At 40.0% G+C, this 25,785-nt stretch overlaps 1 protein-coding gene across 19 annotated transcripts in view; it reads right to left on the reverse strand.

Annotated features, from left to right (window-relative positions):
- The window catches only part of Kif21a (kinesin family member 21A), a 111,963-nt gene that overhangs the window by 14,081 nt on the left and 72,097 nt on the right, over positions 1-25,785 (reverse strand). For 2 of the 19 annotated variants that reach the window (XM_057792589.1, XM_057792586.1), the window contains 19 exons: positions 23,802-23,892; positions 22,987-23,113; positions 22,412-22,600; positions 21,994-22,193; positions 21,174-21,281; positions 19,613-19,681; positions 19,197-19,411; positions 18,904-19,057; positions 18,523-18,717; positions 17,859-17,960; positions 16,965-17,130; positions 16,466-16,486; positions 13,126-13,186; positions 12,466-12,520; positions 10,194-10,408; positions 6,581-6,688; positions 5,131-5,259; positions 3,005-3,043; positions 2,148-2,162 (listed from right to left, as the gene is read on the reverse strand). In XM_057792589.1, coding sequence (XP_057648572.1) covers positions 2,148-2,162; positions 3,005-3,043; positions 5,131-5,259; positions 6,581-6,688; positions 10,194-10,408; positions 12,466-12,520; positions 13,126-13,186; positions 16,466-16,486; positions 16,965-17,130; positions 17,859-17,960; positions 18,523-18,717; positions 18,904-19,057; positions 19,197-19,411; positions 19,613-19,681; positions 21,174-21,281; positions 21,994-22,193; positions 22,412-22,600; positions 22,987-23,113; positions 23,802-23,892 — 2,259 coding nt within the window. The remainder of the gene's footprint in view (positions 1-2,147; positions 2,163-3,004; positions 3,044-5,130; positions 5,260-6,580; positions 6,689-10,193; positions 10,409-12,465; positions 12,521-13,125; positions 13,187-16,465; positions 16,487-16,964; positions 17,131-17,858; positions 17,961-18,522; positions 18,718-18,903; positions 19,058-19,196; positions 19,412-19,612; positions 19,682-21,173; positions 21,282-21,993; positions 22,194-22,411; positions 22,601-22,986; positions 23,114-23,801; positions 23,893-25,785) is intronic. The other 17 variants (XM_057792591.1, XM_057792588.1, XM_057792596.1 and 14 more) reach the window with 11 other exon arrangements.

Raw genomic sequence — 25,785 nt, forward strand, 5'->3', positions numbered from 1 at the left:
ATACTGTAGTTCTTTTGGGTTTCTTTTTTTTAACTTAGAGGTGAAGGAAATTCCAAGTCACTAAAAGTGATCCTTGAGATTATCTCTGGATATACAAAGACAAAGATTATATACACATATATGCATATATAGATATATATATATACATATATATTCCAATTTATCTGCTGTGTGCAAAATTCCAGATTGAAATTAATAACAATAACTTGTTTATAATATAAGAATTTATATTTTGGTGCCAGACAGTGGTGGTGCATAACTTTAATCCCAGCACTGGGGAGGCAGAGGCAGGTGAATTTCTGTGAGTTTGAGGCCAGCCTGCTCTACTAAAGCTAGTTCCAGGACAGACTCCAAAGCTACAGAGAAATCTTGTCTCAAAGAAGAAAAAAAAAAAAAGGAATTTATATTTTTGATTGTGAGCCTAGCCTTTAATGGCTGAGCCATCTCTCTAGCCCTGTAATATAAAAATTTAAACAAAGTAAACCTAGAACAGGAGAGACACTATTCTCAAAAGTATGAGTCTGCTGTTTTGAAACCCTGTTGATACAAAATGCATAGCTATGAAATAATTCCATTAAAGTTATAAGAATCACTTCAAATATTTAAGAGGTGTTATTATTCTGGTAAAGGCTACTACTATAACTGTATAAATAGATAAGAAATAATTAATTAAAAACTGTATCAGCAGCATAAGAGCTGCTTGGAACCCAATGACACAAACCCTCCTCAGAACCCAAGCGCAATCACTTAAAAACCCTATACTTCCAGATTCTCTTCCCATGGGGCCCAGTTGTCTCCTGATACAACATAAAGCCACCTTCCTGGAAAGCAGGAAGTGTCTGTTATTCTCACACAGTCTTGCTGCACATGGATGTGTGGCATACATATGCGCATGCATGTTCCCACATAAGTTGGCCTACGTGAGTGAGGGCAGGTGCAAGTGCTTCCCATGCAGACAGATTTAGGCTGCTTCTTCTCAATGTCTGCATTTTCCTAGGCCGTGTTCTACCTTGTTTGTTGAGGAAGGTGGCTCTCCAGAATTTCAGCTACTCTAGCAGGTCACCTTACTTCCTAGTGCTGCCCAGCACAGTCCTCCATTCTTGCCCAGGAACAACAGTCCTCCACACCTGCCCAGCACAGTCCTCCACACCTGCCCAGGAACAGTCCTCCACACCTGCCCAGCACAGTCCTCCACACCTGCCCAGGAACAGTCCTCCACACCTGCCCAGTACAGTCCTCCACACCTGTTCATGACAGTCCTCCACACCTGCCCAGTACAGTCCTCCACTCCTGCTCATCACAGTCCTCCACACCTGCCCATCACAGTCCTCCACACCTGCCCAGCACAGCCCTCCACACCTGCCCAGCACAGTCCTCCACACCTGCCCAGTACAGTCCTCCACACCTGCCCAGTACAGCCCTCACACCTGCCCAGGAACAGTCCTCCACACCTGCCCAGTACAGTCCTCCACACCTGCCCAGGAACAGTCTTCCACACCTGCCCAGGAACAGTCCTCCACACCTGCTCAGTACAGTCCTCCACACCTGCCCAGTACAGTCCTCCACACCTGCCCAGGAACAGTCCTCCACACCTGTCCAGGCATCATGTAGAATCCAAACTTTAGTCTTTCTGCATCTACATCAACCACTCTACCCTTCGAGACATCTCCCCAACCCATTCTATTTTATTTCAATACCACTGGTTATTCAATGCTCTGAAGAAAAATAATCTTAATATTAAAAATTAAAAATATTAAATACTACTAGATAATTAAATTCTGAAGAAATATAATGTCAGTTTTAACAATTAAAATATTAAATATTCACTAGATAATTAAAGTGTTCTAAAATAATCATCATATTAGAGTCGGTAATATTTTTATAATTACCCTATACCTCTAAAGATGACAGGGAAACATGGGTATGGAAAGCATACGCATAAGGTGTCATTATCATATTCTAATTAAATCTCTTCACATTATGAAATATAAAAATGGCCTTTAAATCAGTTCTTTAAGTAAAATTAAAGTATATAAATTTGTACAACAATGCTGATCTGAGTGGAGAAAAAAACACTTATTTTGTCCCATGCAAACCAGTAAAATAATAACACTGTGAGGTTGATCTTTCTCCCTTCCCCTGCCTACCTTCTGGAGGATCTGCTGATGTTCAGAAAAATGGCCACAAAAAAAGGAAAACAAAGGGAAAATGGGGAAGAGACAAACGGGTAAGTTTGGGAAGAGGAAGAGAGAAAGAAGAAAAAAATTTAGCCCTTCCCCAAATCCGTAACATGAAAAAAAAAAGCAATGCTATTATTTTTTAAATTTCACTTATCAGTTTAAAATTTTTATTTATTTATTTATTTATTTATTTATTTATTTATTTATTTTGATTTTTCGAGACAAGGTTTCTCTGTGGTTTTGGAGCCTGTCCTGGAACTAGCTCTTGTAGACCAGGCTGGACTCAAACTCACAGAGATCCGCCTGCCTCTGCCTCCCAAGTGCTGGGATTAAAGGCGTGCGCCACCACCGCCCGGCCAGTTTAAAATTTTTAAATAAGTTTCTTTACTTTGTAATTTTGTTTTAATTTTGTCAGGGTAGTATCTTTTTTATAATTGAGTATACTGTTATGAAATGAACTTTTTACTTCAAATTGCTAAACCAACAAGGAAAGCTATGTATGCTATTCTTAGACTTAGAAAGAGGAAGCCCTCCTGATGGCGACACTGGGAAAATACGAATATCTTTTACAGACAAAAAATAAGATTAAAGACAGCAACAAACAACCAGCTTCTAAGTGTTCATAAAAAGTGTTTGCTACTACTTTACAAGATATACTCACAAGACACGTTAAAATGAATGTTTTATAGTATGAGTGCACTTACACGGCTTACAACAAGTTACGCATGCAATTAAAAAAAACAAACAGGTTTGCTTAGAATTTCTAGGAGGTGTTTAGGACATCAGTGGAAGGAAAGAACGTAGGGGAGACAGGAAGAAAGTACCTGTGCACCTCCGACAAAGAGGAGTCACTTTCATCAGACCTACGGTGAAAGAGTCATGAGGAGAAGAACAGATATCAAAACAGGTGAAGACATCAGACTGAAAACCAACAGTGTGGATAACAGAATCTTGTAAACACTGCCTTTGTGGCGTCTGCTTTTCTGTTTGCAAATTTAGACAAAAAATTAGACCCAGGTTTTCCACCGATCTTGGGGGTAAGACTGTGTACCTATTACTGACCCTGAGACTCCACTTTCACCTTGAAAACTCAGGCCCTGGCAAGGAAAATTATCAAGTATCTGAACTGCATCACATCCAGGCTTCACTTTATGACTACCTGAAAGAAAAATCCCCATTCCAGTAACTGCATGAATTTATCTTGAGAGTTACTGTTTTAGATGGATGCTAATGCAGAAATTTGACAAGTACATTCTATATCTGCACAGAAAGTAAATCACTCACATGTTTAAAGTTTTAACTGATTTCAACAGCAGAGAATTCTTCTGATGATGTGGTCCCTTGGTAAAAGCTAGTTGGGAAAGACACTGTCAGCCCTGTGCTCTGTACCCAAGTCTGCAGTGACTGTGTCTGTTAGGAACTTTGATTGTGCAGCTTTCCTGGGGAGAATGGGGAAGGTGATGGTGGCATGGAATGTAAGAACTGAACTGTGAAGGCTGCATGTCACAGATGAAATACGACAATCTCCAAACAGGACCCCAAAGGGAAGTTTTCCAAAGTGCAAATACAGTTGACTCAATGTATCCCTTATGGGATTACAACAGCAAGATTAGTGTAGTCCGTAAAACATATGAGTCACAAAATAGCAAACTAGAATGAGAGTATCAAGATTATTAAGCCTGGCAGAAAAACAATTTGAGACACGTTCTTGATCTGTAGCTCAGACTGTTCTGAAACTCACTATGTAGCCCAGTCTGGCCTTGAACATGTAGGTCCTCCCCCTACTTCAGTGTCTGAGGTGCTGGGTGACACTCGTGAGCCACCATACCCACCTTGTGACAGAAAATATTAAAACTACTGTGAATGAAAAATAAACAAAAATGAAGCAACTGTTCACATACTAGTGAAAATGGACTTTGAGCATCCTACCTTCCTCAGGTCATGGAACACATTAATAATACTAAGGTCTGTTTTGTTTAATAGGATATTTACCTTTCTAGATCAATTTAAAGGGCATGTCATCTACTGAATACATAAAAAAATTAATGAAGAATATATAAATAGCTGATATATGAATTAAGCAGATTAAAAATGATTCCCAAATGATGAGTGTAATTACATTTATAGAGCCATTTAATACAATCTACGTGTATTAGACAGATCTTTTAAATGGCGTCCTATAAATTTCAGAGCTGTTACATGCGGGAAGATGACAGCATAGGAAGCCAGCGGCTGCGGCTGGGGGAAGGGATGTCAAGTGCATGCGCTCAAAAAAGTGTTATTCATATTCTAAAGCAGACAAGCCAGGGCTCCTATCTATATTATGACAGTCATATTAGTATTGAATTTTTAGAAGAAAGATTCTGGCTCAATACAGGATACTTTTTCACTTCTAAGTTAGTGAAAATTATATTTTCCACCTCCTAGCCTCTCCCCTCAATTCCCTTCCAGTCCCACATCCTCTCTCCATCGGGTGGCAGTTTATTGCAGTGACAGAGTCAGTGAAATTTGTGGTAGATTTATCTGGAGCCACCGAGGGGCAGGAGCATATGGTCTTTGTAAGTTGTCTTATATACCAACAGTAACACATTTGCCACTTTTCGGTGTAGTCTATCATGGTCCGATGCCTGTGTGAGCTTACAGAAGCCGGAAAATTCAAAGACGTTTTAACACCTAATGCTCAAAGATCCAACTTGACCCCTACCAGAATAGGAGAGATCAGAACCGAGAGTACAGCTGTGCACAGCTACTGCAGGGAGCAATGTTCAGCAGGAAAAGAATCTCTTAGGTTTGCCTACATGGTGCCTTTCGGTTTAAAAATACAAAAATATGGCAAGAGTTTACTATTCAGACTCCACCTCCCAGACAGAAAGGGCGAAAGGTCCACACAGACTGTTGTGGGAGGTGCGGAGTCCTGGGTGAGAAGCCAGGGCTCACTTCCGTGACTTACTTATCCTGCTGAACTGACGTGTTTCCCTGAGAAACAGTAAGACGATTAAACACGTTCAGTTCGTTACGGGGCCGGCTTGGTGGGGAGGAAGGAGGTGAGAGACTAGCCTCGGAAGCACCAGAATCCGAGCTACAAGAAAAAAGAACATTAAACAGGTGGCTTTAGTTGGTTATGCTTTGTTAGGAAAGTTCTAGAAACATGCTTTTAAAAGGCTTTTTTATTAGAGGACTCCTTCTTTTCTTCCTCTCTTATTTATTTATTTATTTATTTATTGAGATCTTGCTTTCTGAATAATTTAAAAAATAATTTTACTGGATTTTGTCACATTGGTCACAAGATGGCACTGTAGAAAAAGAGTCTGCCTAGTGAGATCCAAAATCCACATCTAGAAGGCAAGCCCAACTTAATTATAAATCTAGACAAAATTGAGAGCTATTGCTTGCTTTGCAGGAGAAGCAGCAGGCCCAAACGACTCAGGAGCAATTCGCCTTATCAGTCGACTTTTAAATAATTTATTTTCTCCAGGCTACCATTTCTCAATGATTCCTGAGACACTGGATTCAATAATTAAGGCAGATTACTTCTTGAAACTATAAAAAACAAGGATGAATAGAAGGATAGTCAGTATGCCAATTAAGTCAGCTCTACGGATGGCCAGTGGAGAAAATGTATGAGTTATTTCTTTGCACAAGGGAACAGAGCGGTAGTACAAGACTGTCCACTAAAGGACAATCTATGAACATGTGTTTATGTTAAAGGAAAAAGCACACTAGTGTTTACTGATATTAAAAGGCAAATGGGCATGATTGTTCTCCACCATTGACACACCTGCCCCAGCATTTTGTATGAGGAAGCAGGGTGGTGGTGGAAGTTGGGGTGCTTTTATATAATGTCTTACTTATTTAAACCATTTAGCGTCTACATGTTGTGGTGGAGCAGTTTCTAAGCACCCTCGGAAGGGGTCAGCAGACTGCACTCTGTACTGCTACTTAAACCCTCACAGAATATTAAAGAAATGCTTGAGGATGATATCAACAGTCCAAACGTGAGTCGTAAGAAAACGACCCACATGCCACACCTTATGATGTGACTACTCAAGGGGGAAGGTCAAATTAGCTTCAGAGGAGAGGCTAAATTAATTTTGAGTTTTTATAGAAGACCATTTGCAATAGAAGCTTGATAACTTTTAGTTCGAATGCAGAGGAACCCTTTTCAGGGCTTTATGAAAATAACTGAAAACCGTTAGTGACATGAACGGGGAGACACGTGCTCAAGTGTATTAAAAGTGTATGGGTGATCATAAAGCCGGAAACCACTCAGCCAAGCCAATAGTTCACTTAATTGTCTGAGAAACAGGTCACGAGCTAACAGCAACTTGCAGCTGCCCCTCAGCGCCTGCTGCAGGGGACCTGCAGCCTTCTGAGTACGGAAAAGAGCGTTAGGAACTTACTGTTTATGCTCCTTGGCCTTGGGTTTCTCGGCTTTCTCGTATGCCTTTCTCCTTGCTACAGGGGAAGGCTCTGGCATTTTTTTTTCTGATAGAGATGGCTGTCTGGAACTAAAATAGGAAAACATTTTAATTATTTTTCTTATTTATTTTTCTTATTATTAATATTTTTTAAATTTAAAAACTTTGGCAGCTAATCTAATCTAAAAGTTCCAAATTTATTTTGGGGGGGAGGAAATAAAAGTAGGATAAGAAAATAATACATGACTTATTTTTAGTGGATAGAAGCCTAATAATCACAAACTTTTAAGTTACAATTTCGTTAATTACATGTGTTTATTATCTTTTAATGTAAAAAAATGACACTGCCAGACAAACAAAATAAATATTTTAAGTATCCAAATTTTATTGGAAACTATTTGATCTGGGGGGAAATTATCTAAAAGTTTTGCAAGAAAAAAACTATTAGGCTATGAGAAGTAATACAATTTAATAAATAAACATTAAAAAGTGGCTATAGCCGGGCGGTGGTGGAGCAAGCCTTTAATCCCAGCACTCGGGAGGCAGAGGCAGGCGGATCTCTGTGAGTTCGAGGCCAGCCTGGTCTACAAAGGGTAGTTCCAGGACAGGCTCCAAAGCTACAGAGAAACCCTGTCTCGAAAAAACAAAACAAAACAAAAAAAAAAAACAACCAAAAAGTGGCTATAAACCACATGGTTATAACATAGCAATGTAAGTAATAACACAAGCCAAGAATGACAACTATTTTTACTGAACTAGATTTAGACACTGATTAGTCATTTCCTATGTTTTAGTAATAAAACATTCTTGTCATTAACTTTAACTAATAAAAGTTAGGTGTGGTGGCTCAAGTCATTAATCCCAGCACTTAAGAGACTGAGGGACCAGGATGTTTAAGTAAAATCTGAAGTCCACACCCACAAGGCAAGCCTAATTCAAAATTATATAACTTAAGAGTTTAAGCCAAACCGCTCACTTTACATGTAAAGCAGCAGACTTAATAATCTTGAGAATAATTTTAAATTATTTATTTTTGCTAGTCTCCTATTTCTCAATTATTCTTGAGATATTGAGTTCAATAGAGACAGGGGATTATATTTCTGGATCCTGGGCTTCACACAGTGATTTTTCAAGCCAGCTTGGGGTCCAGTGAATGAGACCAAATGTCAGAAACTTTTTAAAATTAAAAACATGGAGTAGTTGATGAATAATTAAAACTTAAAGATATGAGTTTTGTGGATGCAATGATGAATATTACCATTCTCAGCGAGGAACACTGCTTAAAAAACCACAGAAAGGGTTTGCAAGCGATATTCAAAGGTGGAAACTACATGTGACTGAAGAAACCATAGTGTAGCAGTTCCACCCTGTGCACAAGATAAGGGAATGAAAGCCGTGTGGCAGGAGCTGCGGGTACTCCTGAACCAAGCGCAAACCTTCAGTCTGTGAGGACCTGGACCTGACAAAGTGATACAGGTATGAAATCTTAGCACTCGGGAGGTGGAGGCATTAGCCCTGACTACGTAGTGACTTTGGTGCCAGCCTAAGCTCCATGAGACTGCCTCAAACAAGGAAAGGAAGTGTCAGGAATTATAAATTTAGCCCTCTAAGTTCATGAAAACTTAAAGGCAAATTGTGTGAAGAAGCAAAGTCTAAGAGACATTTTCCATACTATGTCATAAAGGATACATTTATAAATCAATATATTACCTGAATGTGGATTCCAGGCCACAGCCTTAGTCTTGAGGTTCCTAAAGTGCCTGTCATAAGGCGGACTAAAGCTGAGCACACACAAGTCCCCGATAGTCCCTTATCTGTGTCACTATCCTGTCACAGCACTGAAGCCTTGGCTACGCTGGTTAGCAGCTTCCAGTATTAATCACATAAGCTCCTTAAGCACATGCAAGAAAATTCTATCATTAAAATTAATTCTGCAACTAAATATCAGTAGATGGGACTGATAAATGGAAGATAATAGAAATGCCGTCATGAAATGGAGAATATTATGGGAAACAGACATAGACAGCAAGCTTATTACTTGGGTATTATCTGTAGAGTTGCTTATTGCATGCTGCTTTAGGGGCAATATTGCCATATACATATATTCATATCAGGAACCATTCGCTAGATTATAACTTGAGAGTTAGTTTGCAAAAACATCACTGAAAATCCTTACAAGTGAGGGGCTGAAGAAATGGCTCACTGGATAAAAAAGGACTTGCTGCTTTTTAAAGGGACCCAGGTTCAACACCCAGCACTGTGGCTCACAGCAGTCTGCAATTCCAGTTTCAGGGTATCAGACACCATTTTCTGACCACCACAGGCATAACGCACACACATGCAAAACACTCAGAGTCATAAATAATAAATAAAAATCTAAAAGGTAATGTTTAAAAGAGAAACACACTACACACACACATGCACACACACACGCATGCACGCACGCACACACGCACGCAGGCTCACTAACAAAAACAGGGAAAGTATGCACATATACTATCCAGTGCAGGGAAGTCTCTCTTTGTTCTCAAAACAGAAAATGAGGGGCCATGGGGCACTTGTTGTAATAGAAGAAGAGCTTTGTTGTTACAACTGCAGCTCCTCACAGGCTGTGAAGTTCTTTGTATGGGCATTGGCCCCGACACACAGTGAGCTTCAAGGTGAAAGGTTGGAGGGGTGGGAGTGGTAGTGTACATCTTTCATATCAGCACTCAGGAGCCAGAGGGCAGTCTGCTTTACACAGGGCTGCTACACAGTGAGACCCTATCTCAAAAACAAAACAAAACAAAACAAAACAAAAAAACTAAACTAAAATAGGAAAACCTGAAAGGCACAAAGTTTATAATTAGTTTTAGCTTTTTTCCTTAAAGGGGTCAGCAATGATTTATTATCCTACCAGGTTATGAGAACCAGATCCTAGATAAGCTGGAGTAAACTTGAGTCTTAAAAGCTTATATTGACATGTAATTATTTTATTTGTATAACTTTAGCCTAATGGAAGTGTTTCTAAATAAACTGTGCCCATAATCATTACTCAGAAAATGGTATTGCCCTTAGAGCGATCCTAAAACTTAGAGATTAAAGTAAAAAGATAACATTGAATCTTAAGTTATTTTGACTTTCCAGATCACTAGGGTTAGGGTGAAAAACTTCCTTTTGCAGGGAAAGTATTTCCCACACAAACATGAAAGAATTTGGATGCCTAGCACCTACATAAAAAACAGGTGACTGTGGTAGCCCTCCTGTAATCCCAGCCAAGTGCAGGCAGAGAAAGGGAGTTCCAGGAGCAAGCTCGCTGGCCTGGAGAGAGAATTCTGGGTTTGGCAAAGGACCATGCCTCAATATGTACATTCAGAATGATTGAGCATGACACCTAACACCAGCTTTAGAGCCCCGCCCATACAGAACACACACACACACACACACAGCACATCTTCATACACAAACAAAAATTGGGGCCAGCAACACCTAACAGAAATTGCTTTGAAAACCAGAGACTGATTATTTTTCAACAGAAATAAGAAATTAGAAACATGCATATTAATAAAACAAAAAGCCAAAAGGAAGGGAATTAGTAGAGCCAGGTCAGACTTACATGCTGCCTATCTTAGAAGGTAAGCCAGATGGGGGAAGAAGCTCTTTGTCCCTAGCAGAAGTACCACTGGTCTCTGTGTGCATTCCAATCTCTTGCCCTTCTGCAACAGGTGTAAGAGAACCCGGCAAGGAGGCCTCTCCTGCACTAGTGTCTGAGGCTAGTTCACTGCTATCTGCATACAGCAACTCCATCTGAGTGGTGGTTCTCCTTCGCGCCTAGAGATGGAAAGAGAAGCAATCAGGGCCACACTTTTGCACAGAACTTGATTAGGGAACAGAGATTTTTTTTTTTTTAAATTAGTCTGCAATAGATAAAAACATTATGCACATCTTTTCCTTGCAGGTATGGAGTTTAAGAGATGGCTCAACAGTTAAGAGCACTGCCTGCTCTTCCAAAGGTCCTGAGTTCAATTCCTAGCAACCACATGATAGCTCACAACCATCTGTAATGAGATCTGGTGCCATCTTGAGGAAGAGGCCTGGTCAGTCATCCTTATCAACTTAGACCACGAAACCCAATATGGACAAGTTCAATAGAACCGCCCTATACAGGCTGCCCATGTATGCTTCAGCACTGCAAGGCATAGATTTCAAAAAGTTCAAAATGTCAAAGACAGCATGTGTGACAGTGACAAGGCAGAGTCACAGCCAGACAAGACCTTACAAGGCCACAGTAATAGCCAGCATTTGGATTGCACATATGTACCAGGGGCATTTTTAAATATTGTGATATCCGCAGTGGAGAGGTAACTTATTCACAAGAGAGGATGAGAAAGCACAGGATGCTGGACATCTCTCTGTGGTAACGCAAACAGAAGTGACAAAGTCAGCCGAAGGTGAGTCAAAGGCCACTAACACCACTGTGCTGTCCAGCGACAAGTGACCAGCTCCCTCAGCATGTAACTGCTTTTAAAGAGAGAAAGACAAGGGAATGAAGAAAGGAAGTGGGAAGGAATTAAGCCAAAGGAAAATCCATTGCAGTGAAGTTAACTAAACTCTAACATTGTTCATCTTTAAATACTTTGTTAATACAAATTTTTCATTTTTATTTTCAGTTAGTTTTTTGTGATATACTAAATAATGAGTTTACGCTACTCATTGGAAAATTCACTATGTTGTATTCTGTTGTTTATTCTATGTCATTAACACAGTACTGCTGTGGCCCTTATTAAAATCATGAAATGACTTCACTATTCAAAGGAAAAAAAAAAAAGAAATGAGCCCTTTGTCATATCTTTCCAGCTCAGAAGCAGCAAGTAAAAGAAAAGCTTTGGTGATTTGAAATGAGAAGCCCTGGGGACACCTTTTACCATCTTGGTTCTTCCCACCACACAGGTGGGAAGGCAGAGAGCCCTTCTCCGGGCAAATTCATAACCACAGTGGATTATTTTGTGGCCCTCACTTCCCAAGTCTCTTGGGCATCTCACGTAGGCTCGCTGAATAGGCTAGGCTTTCACAGAGCCTAAAACAGGAAACCCTGCGAGATTCTATCTGCTTTCAAACCACCAAAAAGAAAAAAAAAAATCTGAGTTTTGGTAGCTTGTTTGATCATTCAGAACAAAATACAAACTATATACTGGAAAGCAAGTACTTCAAGACCATACAAAAATCTACAGATGTATTTTCATCAGACTCATGAGTATTTTTCTAAAAAAAGAAAGAAAGAAAGAAAGGAAGGAAGAAAGAAAGAAAGAAAGAAAGAAAGAAAGAAAGAAAGAAAGAAATTTTACACTAAAAATCCATATTTAAGACTTATCATGGGGAAAATGGAGGATCTGATAGCCTTGGGCTGATATTCCTACAAAAAAAGAAAACTGATCAACACTTATTGGTGTTTATTGCTGAGCTAGGGCATGGTTCCTAACTCCCTGTCCCTAAATTTCTATTTTAAATAATCTCAGAATATTTAACAAGGAAGAAACACTTGAAAAAAAAACCAGTGCTAGAGTTTCACAAATCGTCACTTTAAGTGCCTGATACTCACACCATTGTAGAGTTTACTACTTCACTAACCAATTGTTAAGACTCTGCTTCCATTCTACATTGTATCATGCAGAAATAGTGTAAGAATTTAGGTAAACCCTAAGTCTCAAGTGAGAAGCTTTTAAAATTTTTTTTGAATTATTCCTTATAGAGAAGATAAAATAAGTTCCTTACGAACGAGAGAAGTTGAGCTTCCGCTCTACTGAGAGCCAGATAGGAAGCCGAGCAGTCCACCCGTGAGGTAGAGAACAATAGGAAAAGAGGTGCCTGACATTTGCGATTGTCCTTACCTTGTTCTTTGATTTCACTTCACCACAGAGTTTCATGAGGTCTGAAGACAGTGTGCTGCATATAAATAAGGACCAATTAAGAGATTAAATTCAAAATCACTACACAGAACTGCATGTCCTTTATGTGTACAACTATGAAAAAAATAAGTCTATGGAAATACAGAAAGGTAATCTTTAAAATCCAGATAGATTTATTAAAAATGAATCCATTTTTCTTCCTTAAATATTTTATTTTGAAATTTATGACAGGCATGTCTTTGGTTTTCATATTACTGTTCCTAGGGCTATTATTGACCATAAAATTAAAAATTATTTCTATTTTAAGGTAATTGCTTAATGCAGTAAGGGCTGAGTTTTACCAGTCTTAGATGATGGCCTGGAGGGATGGCTCAATGGTTAAGAACATTTACTGCTCTTAGAGAGGATCTGAGTTCGTTCCCGGCACCACAATGAGTGGCTCACAGCGGCCTGTAGCTCCAGATCCAGGGCATCCAATACCCTCTTGTGACCTCTGCAGGCTCCTACACTCATGTGCGCAAATCTCCACAGGCATACACATACATAATTAAATACACAAATACACATAGTTAAAATGAAAGACAATCATAAAAGAGAACGCTATGGAAGTAAGCCAAGTGTGGCGGCCTCTGCAGGTCTTACCTTCCCTCCGACCCTGGACTTTGTAAAGGTGCCTCTTCGTCACTACTGTCCTCGTCATTTTCTACAAAGAAGGGAAAAATGCAAGTGTTGCACAAGTTGGATGGGTTCTCATCCCCAGGCTAGACATACACACATCAGCTCAGCGTCTCAACACCAGCACTTTGGTTTGGATTGCTAAATCAAAATAGACTGTAGAAAAAAATACTTCCAAGAAGCGCCTTTGTTTGCATGTGTTAGGATGAGGAGAAATGTACGGAACGTACAGGAAAATCATGAGTTTGAACGGTGAAACATGGAAAAACGGTATTTAGAGAATGGGGATTTGGTTATATATTTATCTGATGAGTATACACTGTTACTTTACATGAATACTTTTTATATATCAGTCTTATTCAAACACACAGATTCACTGATGAAAAACAGAAGCTCACACAAAGGCTGCATGAGCTCCCGTCAGTGCACTTGGCCAATCACTAGCCTTCTGAACACATAAACATTCTAATACTGTACCAATTATGCAAGCTTAGTAAGGTACCTTCCCCCGTCTCAAAATTTCGAGCAGAAGGAGCATATATGAAGATATTCAGATGTCACACAACAGCATGCATGTCATCCACAGGGACACGGAAGACAAAGACAACAGGTGTGCATGCAACAGCTATGCCAACTACTGTAAAAACTGCCACATCAGCAAAAACTGTAGCAGGCAAGGGAAAACAGAAATAACTAGGAAATCAGCAGCTGAGGCCGCTACAAAACATAAACTAGTTAACTGTCAGCCATCCCCTAACACACATGCAGGTTTTTAAAACTCACATTTTATAACAAAGTCATTCTCAAAACAAAATAATATCGTGATGTAATTTAAGTATATAATGTATGGCGTTCACACATTTACACTGTGTAAGAATACTACGGACACGGATCAACTAATTCCTTCCTCTCTTCTAATGTTTCCTTCCTTCAACCACCGAGTACACACCTTGGTGAAAGTTTAGTAAAGATTGGAAATAATATCTAAAATGGAACCAAGTCTAGGATTCAGAGAGGGGAAGGAAATGGTGGTCTTGAAGACAATATGCCTCTCAAACCCTTTTCTTCAAAAGAGTCCTCTGTTTGAGGACTTAATCCTCAAACAGAATATTGAGTGGCTAGACAGTTGAATTAATTAATAATATAAAATTGGGGTTATAAAGAAATGGCGAGGTATGGTACTTTCCAATGAGAAATATCCCTTACAGGCTCAGGTATTTGACACTTGGTCCCCAGGTGGTGGAGTTGGATGGTGAGGCAGTGCTGTCTTATGGGGGAAGAATGTCCCTGGGGGTGAGCTTGGGGCATTTACAGCCTTGTCCTGCCCCCTTTCCAGTTTGCTCTCTTTGTTTGGTGTTTGCAGTTGGATGTGATTTCCTACCCTTTACCTTACAGACAGTGGGGGATATGAATAGAACTTGAGACATAAGGGAGAAGTTCAAACTCAGTTTTAAAGAATACTTAGCTCCTACTTATGAATATACACCTTCCAGAGAGATAACTTATGCTTTGTATATACACAACATGGTCAGAGTTAAGAGAACCCCACCCCAGTCGGTCACCAATTTAAATACGTCACCGATGTGAAGTACTTGCTCTGGGGAGCTAGCACGCAGTCCTTAGCATGAGCACAAACCCATCAGATGTGCTTCTCACCAAGCAGCACTCAGATTCAGGCAGACACAGAACTCCCAGGTGTTCTGCTTACCCATACCAGGGTAGAGACTTTACCATCTACCCTGGAAGTGAACCAAATGTTTGTGCTTTTCCACCATTTCTTATTAAGTTTTTTTTTTATAAAAGGGCTATGTTGGCATTCAGGAGTCGTATATGAAACAGAACTAATACAGAAGCCCTGTGGCTTCTTCCTGTAGAAACACCTACTTGCAAACCTATACACACCTTGGCTAACTTCCAAAACACCAACTCTCCCAGTATCCCCGGTCAACGACAAAATAATAAAGGATGCTCACGAGGTCTAAACTATACAAACAATGGTTGATGCTGACTTAGTGCTTTCTATATGGGGGCCTAGAATCTGGTACAAGTTAGGCACACATACTAAAGTCCCTTGGCCCCAACAGGAACCTTGGGTGGTGATGACCGTCCAGTACATTTCCCTGGCTCAGCCCACTGTGTTTGTTTCTAGGGCCTGTACTCTCTATGGTCTCTCACGGACAGAAGCAAACAAAGAAACTTGAACGTGGACTCCTGTGGGCTCATCTGTGTGCTTTCCCTTATACTACAGCTGTATATTCTTATATTTTCTCAATAAATCTTAACCACAAATACAACTATATGCTAAGTTCCGTGAGGCTCCTAGAAAATCTGTAGTAGAATAGGGGTACAGTAGAATATATGCCCCTAATAAAGACAGGAATAACGTGAGAAAAGCAAAAATGTTCCTCAAAATTTGTAGGATCCCTAAGTGTAGTAAGGGGTGGTGATCCCGCCTTAGCCTCTAACGTTGTTTCACCATTATAAGCCATGTACTTTTCCTTCAGAGCACTGATCTGCTGGTACACTTCTTCGCTGTGTGACCCCTCATCCTCTTTTTGTATCATATACCAGCTCAAATCCCATGCCCTCCCATATCTGGCAGAGATGGCTCAGAGGTTAAGAGCACAGGTTGTTCTTCCAGAGGTTCTGAGTTCAATTCCCAGCAATAACATGGTGACTCACAACCATCCATAATGAGATCTAGTGCCATCTTCTGACATACAGGAAGAATACTACACATAATAAGTAAATAAATCTCTAAAAAAAAAAAAACTTCTATGTACAATGATCTCTATAGTCTCTTCTACATTAAAAATATGATGCCTATGATTATAACCACGATATTAGTGTGCTCAAAGTCCTTGTATTTTATTCCATTTATAAAAATATATATTCTTAATTTTCTTTTTTGAAGGACTAGATAAGACCATACTAAAGAAAGTTATTTATGAAGTTAAAACAATGGATGCAAGTTAATACATATATTTTAAAAAATTAAAAAGGAAAATATACTGCATGTTTTCCTGTAGGAGAGAAAGCATTCAGAGAACATATCTAATCCCACAATTGAGCTCAAATGACGGTTAGCTCAAGCCCACCTCTTTCAACATCTAGAGATTTCAAAATCAAGAATGTTTAACACAAAGATTTAGTGGGTTTTGTTTTTTAATCATGAATATGTTTCAAAGAAGGTCATGCAGAAACAGTGGCTACCAAGGAAACGCTGTGATCTATGTGGCACAATTAGTGCACAGGACAATTAGTGACTCATGCAGCTGTCGATACACAGAAAGCTAAACATACTCACCTAGTGGGGCGCTATCTAGATCTGGATAAACAACAGCAGAAGGAAACAAAAAGCAATACTCCAATCAAAACAAATCCAACGTTAAAACTCTCACATAGCACAAGATCACGCTCCAATGTTAAGATGCACGGAACAGATGCCATAACAAACACAGATGAATTTTAGCACAGTAGGTACGCGGTGTGAAGGGAATGAGAGTTGGTTAATCTTTTAAGTCATTTAAATAACCAATTCAGAGACTTTCCTGGTCTCCTTTATCCATAAAAGCCAATGGTTTAATAAGGTTAAGTAACCTTAAGTGGGTAATTTTCTTGGAATGACAGTAACTACTTTCCCCCGAATTTACATACACATGCAAATTAAAGTAAGAATATTTATTTAAAATCTAAGTAAGTATAGCATCTATTCAAACAAGCCATAGAAGAAGGAGATATAGATACAATGTCCAAAGAGCAAAGCCACCATGCAAGTCATCAACGTAAAATTTAATCCAAATTACCTTGCAAAGCATGGCCTAGTAAGGCATCCAGCTCAGGGTTTAACTCGGCCTTCTCCTTTAACATATGGAATAAGAGCTGGTTTTGTGTAGCACTGGTGATTTCGGTTTGCTTGAGTCGACCTTCAAGGACTTTAATCTGAGCCTCTTTCTGGGCAGCCTGAAGACCCTGAAAGAACCAGAAAAGCAAACTCTTACATCATAGAAATCAAAGCCCTCTACATTAAAATGCTTAGGACACCAGACAGACCTTAATGCAAACCAGCTCCTCTGCTTGCTTTGTTCAGAGGTCACAGAGCAGTTTCCCTGTCCGAGATTGCATCATCCTCCTGACCCTCTGTTCCTGTGTGAAGTGCTATGAATCAAGACCTCCTTGGCTGGCACATTGTAAGGATGAAGTGTGAGAAGGCTGTGTAAGAAGGGTCTAATGCAGGTCCAGAATGGGGAGCAGGTGACTTAGCTGTCACCGCCTTCAGCAACTGGGAGTAAGTGTCCGACCAGTGACAAATTAGACCAGTGACATTCAAAGGAGCAGGGTGGTATTTCTCCTCTCTGATTTTCTTTTGAGGTATACAGAGCTAGCAGCAAGCCAGTTGTGATTAAAAAAAAAAAAAGAAAGAAAGAAAGAAAGAAAAAAAATCTGTTTTCCCTGAAAACCTTTTGTTAAAATAAAACAGGCTTTATTTCTTCTTGGTTTATTTGTTCTGATATACAAGTGTGACAGAGCCAGTAGAACACCGATGCTCATAACATTTTACGTAGCTCTAAAGAAAAATATTTATTTTTCAGTTAAGAATTTTATTGCACTCTACTTTCACCAAGAGGAGGGTGACTGGAAAAAGACATTCAAAACCGAAATGGTCAAAATGTAGGCTATCGAGAAGAGTTAAATCTCACCTTATTGATGCCCATTGACAAGAAGTGATCTAGCAGGTATCTGGCTTCAGTAAGGGTACAGGCATTAATGACAGCAGTGATATCCAACGTCTCACCTTCTTCCTACATCAAACCAGTGGGGAATGATCATTACTTATCTGGATTTATTTAAACAGAAGACAACAGGCTATGGAATTGACTTGACAGTATGGATAAATCAATGAAGCTACTCAGGAAAACATTACATGATTCTCACACTAATAAACATGTGTTTCAGTCAAAAGTAGACATCTATGAACAGCTAAAAATTCAATGCAAGACATAATAAACGACACATATATAATATAAGAACATCACAAGGTCAGAATAGAAATCAGGAGAGTAGACTATCTGTTCTATGCGTAAAACCTAAGAATCAGATTAAACCAATAAATAGAAAATGACAGAATATAAAACTCAATGTGTTCTTAAAGATAAATAAGACAAAAGTTCTTATTCTTAATTAAGCTATTAAATAGCTTTACCATCCTGAGCATCATATCTACTCATACTTCCAAAGGCAGGAGGATGAGAAATTGAAGGACATCTTTATTTACACACACAGAGTCTGAGGACAGCCAAAGTGAGAGACCTTCTCCTACAAACAAGTGAAAACAAGAAAAAAGCTGTCTTTTACAGTACACACCTTTGCCTCCTCCATCTGCATGATGTTAGCTTGACAGTCGGCAATACTATCATTGATGTAATCTATATTTGCAGTTAGGGACTCCACCTCTTCACTGATGCTAACCACGTTTTTATCTCCCTCTCCACTCTCTTTGACTATCTTCTCTCTCCTTTTTGAAAGTTTCTCTCGTCTTTTTGTGAGTTCTTCCCGTTGCTACGAGAAAAGGAAAAAAAATCAAAGAAACCCACATTGGAATTAAGAGTTTTAAGAGAACTCACACACAGTGCATTCAAGACAAGAATGACACTATAGAAGCAGACAGTGCTTCCAAGAACAAGTATGGAATAGCAAGACTAACAGTCAGCTAAGGAGGGAAGGTCTAGTTTCTATCTCCCATACCCTGAGGAGTCTGTTCATGTCGGCCTCCATGTTGGAAATGGTCATTTTCTGCATGATGATGTCAGTCACCCTGCGTTCGAGGAGCTGCCATTTCATGCGGGCAGTCTTGGAAGTGAACACCCGGCCAGTCAATCCCTTCCTCTGATATTTATTCCTGTAATCAGTTGCAAAGACAAATATAACTACTTATGATTTTATTTGATTGTGTACAACCAATAAGGAGACCTATTTACATAGCATTCAATATGAACACACACAAGGACCGCATCAGGGCAACTCAAAATCAGCAGGACCTGGTTCCATTTGTTGTAGGTGTTGGTAACGCCTGGACCCTTGCCACAGGAACCCTCATTTTCTGCTGGGTGCCCGCCCTGGATGCATCTGCTTCCCCTGCAGCTGCACTGGAACCTGTGTCCTGGACAGGGCTGTCAGATGAGCTCAGCTTCCGAGTGACCTTCCCAGCTACTTTATCAGACATGGGCCTTACTTGCCGACGGAGAGCTGTTACCTGGAATAGCATCAGAGGTTGGTCTAGGCTCTGTCTGTAGAAATGTGTGTTACAGGGACAGGGTAGAGTGGTAGAGGATTTGCCTATCACATGCAAAGCTCTAGATTTAATCCCCAGCACCACAAAGTAAAAAGAAAAGGAATACATGATTTTTCCCAAAGTCAAAATGCTCCCTCCAAATGGTAAGCTTGCTTACTGTACCTCTTCAGTTTTGCGTCGCAGAACTACTTCTTGATTTCTTTTCTGGGCTTCCAGAAGTCTAAGCTGATGCTATAAAACAAGATTCAGCATGCTGAAATGGACAACTGAAGTACAATGTAGTGTCCTGCTCTTAGACTAACACACTCCCTCTTACTGCCAGGAAACACAAGTTCTTCGCACAATCTGGGTTGATGACCTCATACTCATCATATGGTTATTGCTACTTTAATACAGCAAACGATGTTGAAACAACCGTCTCTGGGCTGGTGAGACAGCTCAGCAAGTAAAAGCAAAAACCTGAGTTCAAGCCCCTGAAAGTGCATGGTGGAAGGAGAGAACTGCCTCTTGAAAGCTGACCTCTGACCTCTACACTTGCACCATGGCATGTGCATGCCTACACCATGCCATGGGGGTGGGGACAAAAAAAAAAACCAAATCAAACAGAAAGTCATCTGCATGCTTACTGTTACTAACTACCACGGTGGTGCTTACTAGGTGCAAGTGCTTTACAGACGCTTCTCATCCAGCTATTCTTAGACATTTTAAGGACTCACTGAGGCACAAACAGTAGCAGACCTGACTGTTTTCAAGAGTCATTTTAAATACATACAATAAGTAAAATTGTTTTAAACACAGGAAAATGTGCACTCATGCAATTAGCCCTGGACAGTAACTTGGGTGTGCTGGCTAGTTCTCGTCAACTTGACAGGAACTTGAGCCACCAGGGAAAAGGAAACCTTAACTGGGAAGTTATCTCTAGCAGACTGTTCTGTGGGCGAGTCTGTGGAGGTGTTTTCTTGATGAATGATTGATGTAGAAGGCCCCAGTCTACTGTAGCCAATGTCATCCCTGGGCAGGTGGTCTTGAGTTGTAGAAGCAAGCAAGGTGAGCAAGGCATGGGAACGAAGTTGGTAAACTGCTTTCTCCATGGTCTCTGCTCAGTTCCCACGTTCTAATGTCAAGCAATATTTTTTTTACATTCATCAATAAGATTAAAGTGAAGATGTGGGGCCAACAAGATAGCTCAGGGGGTAAAAGGCATTAGTTGCCAGGATTGACAACTGAGTTCCATCCCCAGGACCTGCATGGTGGAAGAGAACTAACTCCTGAAGGTTGTCCTCTGACCTCTGCTTGAACACCGTATCACCTGCACTCGCTCTCGAGCTCCTGCTCCCTCACTTCCTCTCTCCTCCTTCTCTTCAACTAACCATAATAAAAGTAAAGATTTTAACAAAAACAAGGGTGTTTTTAATGAATTAGAATACCTTCAAAATCTGAATTCATGAAAGTAGAATTCTGAAGGTGAAGACAAAAATGCTTTGCATTCTCAGAAAATTATCTTTTATCAAGGACCAGTTATCATCCCAGAGGATACATCCTGGTCACCTCGCTTGGCAATAAATGAGCCCTAAATACTTATACTGAATTACTCTAATCTAGATGTGATAATAATTATAATTTTATATAACTAATACTTATTGCCCCCAACCTATACTTATGATAGTTAAAAATTTTTTCCTCCATTCATAAAACAGTCTTGCACAATGCAGAGTCTACTCACATCTCTTTTGCGTTGATCCTTTTTCAGCTGAGCAATTTCCCTGTTTCTCCTAGACTCTGTCAGTCTGGCTTTCTCTTGTTCTTCTTTCATTTGTTTCATTAGACGAACCTAAAGTTAGAGATATACATTATTGAACTTACTCCATCACCAGATACATTTGGTAAACTCCATGAAAGCATGTGGAATCCACAGTGTATTTCAGTCAACTGGTGTCTTCAGATGATTCTATTTTCAATGAACTTTTGTCAAGTTAGCTAGTGCTCTATGTATGTAATTTTGATACTTAGTATCAGTAGCTGAGTGAGCCTGAAACAAGTTCTATAACCTCTGTAGGCTTTGACTTGCTCATCTACAATGCCCTTGTGTACTGTGAAAACTCAATGGATTGATACTGGAAGGTGCTTATAGCAGAGTCTGGTACAGGGAAAGAACATAATAAATGTGGCTATGGTTATTACAACAACCATATAACATAAATTATTTACTTCTTAAGTCATGTCCATGTGATTATTTTAAAGGAACTGCCTTGATTTTGGTGCAATATTTAAGATAATCCTACTCAAAAATGGATGTAAACATGAAGTTTCCTTGGTTTTGCGTTACTCTACGCACGGAAATAATACAAATCAATCTCTAGATGTTACCTGTCGGTGAATGAGAACATGATCAAACAGACAGACACAGGAAGCTGAGTACCTCTTTAAGCTGGTAGGAAATATGGGCTACTCTTTTATTGACTTAAGAGAGAGTCACAATAATAGTTCTGTTTCAAGCTCTCAAGCTTGCCGTCCCCTGAGCGGAACAGGGACAGTACCAGTACCTTTGTTTTCTTCATTTCCATGACATCCTGCTGCAGTTTCTTTAGCTGTTTCTCATACTGAGACTGGTTTTTCAGCAGCCTTGCATGCTCCTTCTGGGCTGTTTGCAGTCGCTGCAACTCTTTGTTCATGGCGTGGAGCTTCTTTTCATATTCACACTTCACTTTCTTTGCCTTTTCTTCTGAGTATGACTCCACCGAGCCTGGGTGCAAAGGGGTAAAATGCAGGGTTCTTGTAAGGCACGGCTTTTCATTTCACAGACTTGGAACACCCAGTTCCCAGGACACGATAATGCCCCAGCTCTAATCTCCTGGAGGTTTGGGCTCATTTGCTTTATTATCTACTCAAGCCATTCAATGATTGCTAAGCTTTTCAACCGATGTGCCTCGAATGCGGACAGCGACGCCACAGAAGACCCACCTAAGTTCTGGAGCACCTGGTCTCTCTCCAGCTGTGTGTCGCGGATCTTATGCTGCAGCATCATCAGCTTCTCCTCGTACTGCTTCTTCAGCGTCTGCAGCCGTTTCTGGCTGTTTTCGAGCTCATCAATCAACTTCTGCTTAATGGCAATTTCACACGTGATATTCGCTAGGTCGGCTTGATAGTTAGCTATTCACAGAAGACAAAAATACTGAGAGTAGGCCAAAAGATCATCATCATCATACCAAGCAAGAATGTAAAGCCATTATCTACATTCATGTAGTCACTCGTCAGCTGTGTGGGGAAGTTCCCGGCTACACCATACTGTTCACGGTGGCCAATGGCGGGTGCCGAGTGCACCGAAGAAATGTGGAAATCACACAGTGACTAGATCTAATGTAGACAGGAGCAGGTCTTTGGCCTAGAGCATGCACGAGGCTAGAGTAGTCTTACAAGTCATGAAAATTGCTTTCATCTGAGATAAAATAGAAAATGTTGAGTTTCCCACCAACAGCTTCCCAATGTGACCAGCTGAGCAGCTTCCTGATGTGAGCTTCCTGCTAAGGAGTAGGTACCTTTTTCATCTGACTCAGAGTCAGATTCATCAGAGCTCTCTCCTCCTTCAATGTCATCCTCTTCTTCATCTTCTTCTTCCTCTTCTTCCTCCTCCTCCTCATGATCACTCACCTCCTGATTGTCTTCCTGCAATGTGATTTGGGTCTATTAACAGCACAGTATTGGCAAGCAAAGTCATCACCTCAGTAGGAGAGGTGCGGAAAGACAGACCTGTCATTGTGTATGTTTGTGCACGCTCCTGTATGCTGTGGACATCAACACTTAGCCATGCAGATGCCAGAGCAGGATGTCCAGTGTCTTCCTCTGTCACTTTCCACCACACTCCCTTCAGCCGGGCCTGTCATTGGATCTGAACCCAGTGCTCAGACTGGCTGGCTGGTGAACTCCCAGACAGAATCTGTCTGTCCTGCCATGCCAACTCGATCACAGGCCACGCTCAGTTTTTACACAGATGCCAGGGATCTGGGAAAGTCCTCACACTTTCCCGTGGGGCGTCTACCCACTAAGCCACCTCCCTGGACACCGAATCTTCCTTTTCTTTAATTCAAAACCACTGCAAGAGTTTAAGGTCATTACGCACTAACTTTGTCCTGCAGAGGTCTTCGTTTCTCAGGGTATCTCATCTGCATGCACACACAATTTTCACAATGCACTAGCCCAAGATTTGTCATACTTAAGAGCTGACCACTCTGAAAAAAAGTCCTTAAGCAAGCAGGAAATGGCAGATATGATTTAGTTCACAGATATGACTCACTTCCATCTAGTTCGTGTGTGTTAGTGACCACAATTTATAAGCTTACTCTCCTGTACTTACCGCTTCCAATCCATTATTTTCTTTCTCTGAAATGCCCTTTTCTTCTTTCTTCTCCTGGTCAGTGTCTGCATTATCCTCCTTCCCAGACACACTTCAAAATCAAAAAGAGAGAAAAGGAACATGAGATAAGTACAAAGGAAAGTCTTTACTTTTTTTCTCTCAGATTTAAAAAAAAAAAAACAATTTGTAAAAACGAAATGAAAGGGTTAATCACTTAACTAAGCAAAGCTGCTCTGTCTGATGATTAGAGAAAACGAGGTCTCACCACGTGACCAACAATGTAAACTTTTATAGCACTGAAGCAAGTTTCTCTTCTAAGAAATACTGACAACAGGCCATACACTGACGGGTAAGAGCTGATGAGACAGTAACGGCCAATGAAGTGCAACACACCGCAATCTAAATTCAAAAGAACCCCAAACAGAATGTTTGGGCTCCTGTCTAAATTCATGAAAATTTCTCTCATATAAATAGAAAGCTACAAAAGGATGCTTTCTAGTATCCTAATAAATTTAAGATTAATTTTACAAGTTCAAAATCACTCTCCACAGTGAGTCTGTCTCTATGGCTGTATCATTGAGGCTATTCTTAGGCTGTCTGCATGGCATATGGTGTTTTCTCATTGTATTAGGACTTCAAATCCCAAAATATTATATTAGGACCATGTGGGTCATCAAATTCCAAAATTGACTGAAGGTCAGGCTATCCTCTGACTGACTCAGAAACTGCAGAGTCTGCTACAATTTTCACCATAAGAACTGGAGCCGTTTGCTTCAGTTACCTGACGGCTACAGGCACAACCACACAATGGTTAGGGCTCCGCTCAGTTAGCTCTGGCAGTCAATCCTAAGTGAAGGATGAAGACTATGGTGAGTGAAGTTTTTGCGGACCCCAATCACTCTGATCTTTCTTGGGTTTAGCAGGCATAATAAACTATGCACAGAAGTTATACTAGACTCAGATGTTTCAGTAAAATAATGTTAACAAAGCAAATCTTAATTAATCTATATGGTTTGTGTTATTAGTGGAATTTTAAAATCCTTAAGATTAAAAGGAATAGTCAAATAGAGCAATAGTTCCAAAGAAATATTTTCTAGAAAGCACGTTATGATAGTCACTATTACCATTAGATATTCTGCTACACTAAAGAGCTTCCTGATTGATACCTGGGCTTATATCTAGGTTAAAAGCAAATAATTTGACCTCATTTGGGTTCTGTTATTATTATTTAACTCTAACTTTTAACTCCAGGTCCTATTCTTGCGCATATTTTTATAGTCAGAACAATAATATAAATATTTTTCCTCCTAAGCAGTTTCCTTTTTTAATTTTTTTATTTATGTGATTATTTGATCTGTCATTCCCACTGAGCTAGAAGTCCCTTGAGAGGAAGAATCATATGTATATGGTTATCACTCATTCATCTACAGCAAGCACAGAATAAATTAAACTAGTTTTATTAAGTGAGTCAATCCTTATGAATACCTGTGTTTGAGGATTCCTATGTGTCTCACATACCAGCTAAGTTAGAGTGGAAAATAAGGTTTGAAATATTATAAAGATGCATGGAACACAGTAATGCCTTTGGAGTGAGAAGTAAAGGCCAGTAAGAATAGCAATATGGGGCTGGAGAGATGGCTCAGTGGTTAAGAGCACTGGTTGTTCTTCCAGAGGTCCTGAGTTCAATTCCCAGCAACCATATGGTGGCTCATAACCATCTATAATAAGATCTGGTGCCCTCTTCTGGCGTGCAGGGATACATGCAGGCAGAACATACTATATGCATAGTAAATAAACCTTTTTTTTAAAAAAAAGAATAGCAATACAATAATCATAACTGGAGTCAAACTGCAACAGACTTTCATGAATATCATTAAGTCATTGTATTAGAGGAAAATAAACTGGGAGAAAACTAGGAACCATATGGAGTGAACAACTATGACAAATCGAATCATATTCAAAGGCCAGTAACACACACTCAAAT

The sequence above is a fragment of the Chionomys nivalis genome, chromosome 17, assembly GCF_950005125.1.
Source record: "Chionomys nivalis chromosome 17, mChiNiv1.1, whole genome shotgun sequence".
Taxonomy (NCBI): Eukaryota; Metazoa; Chordata; class Mammalia; order Rodentia; family Cricetidae; genus Chionomys; species Chionomys nivalis.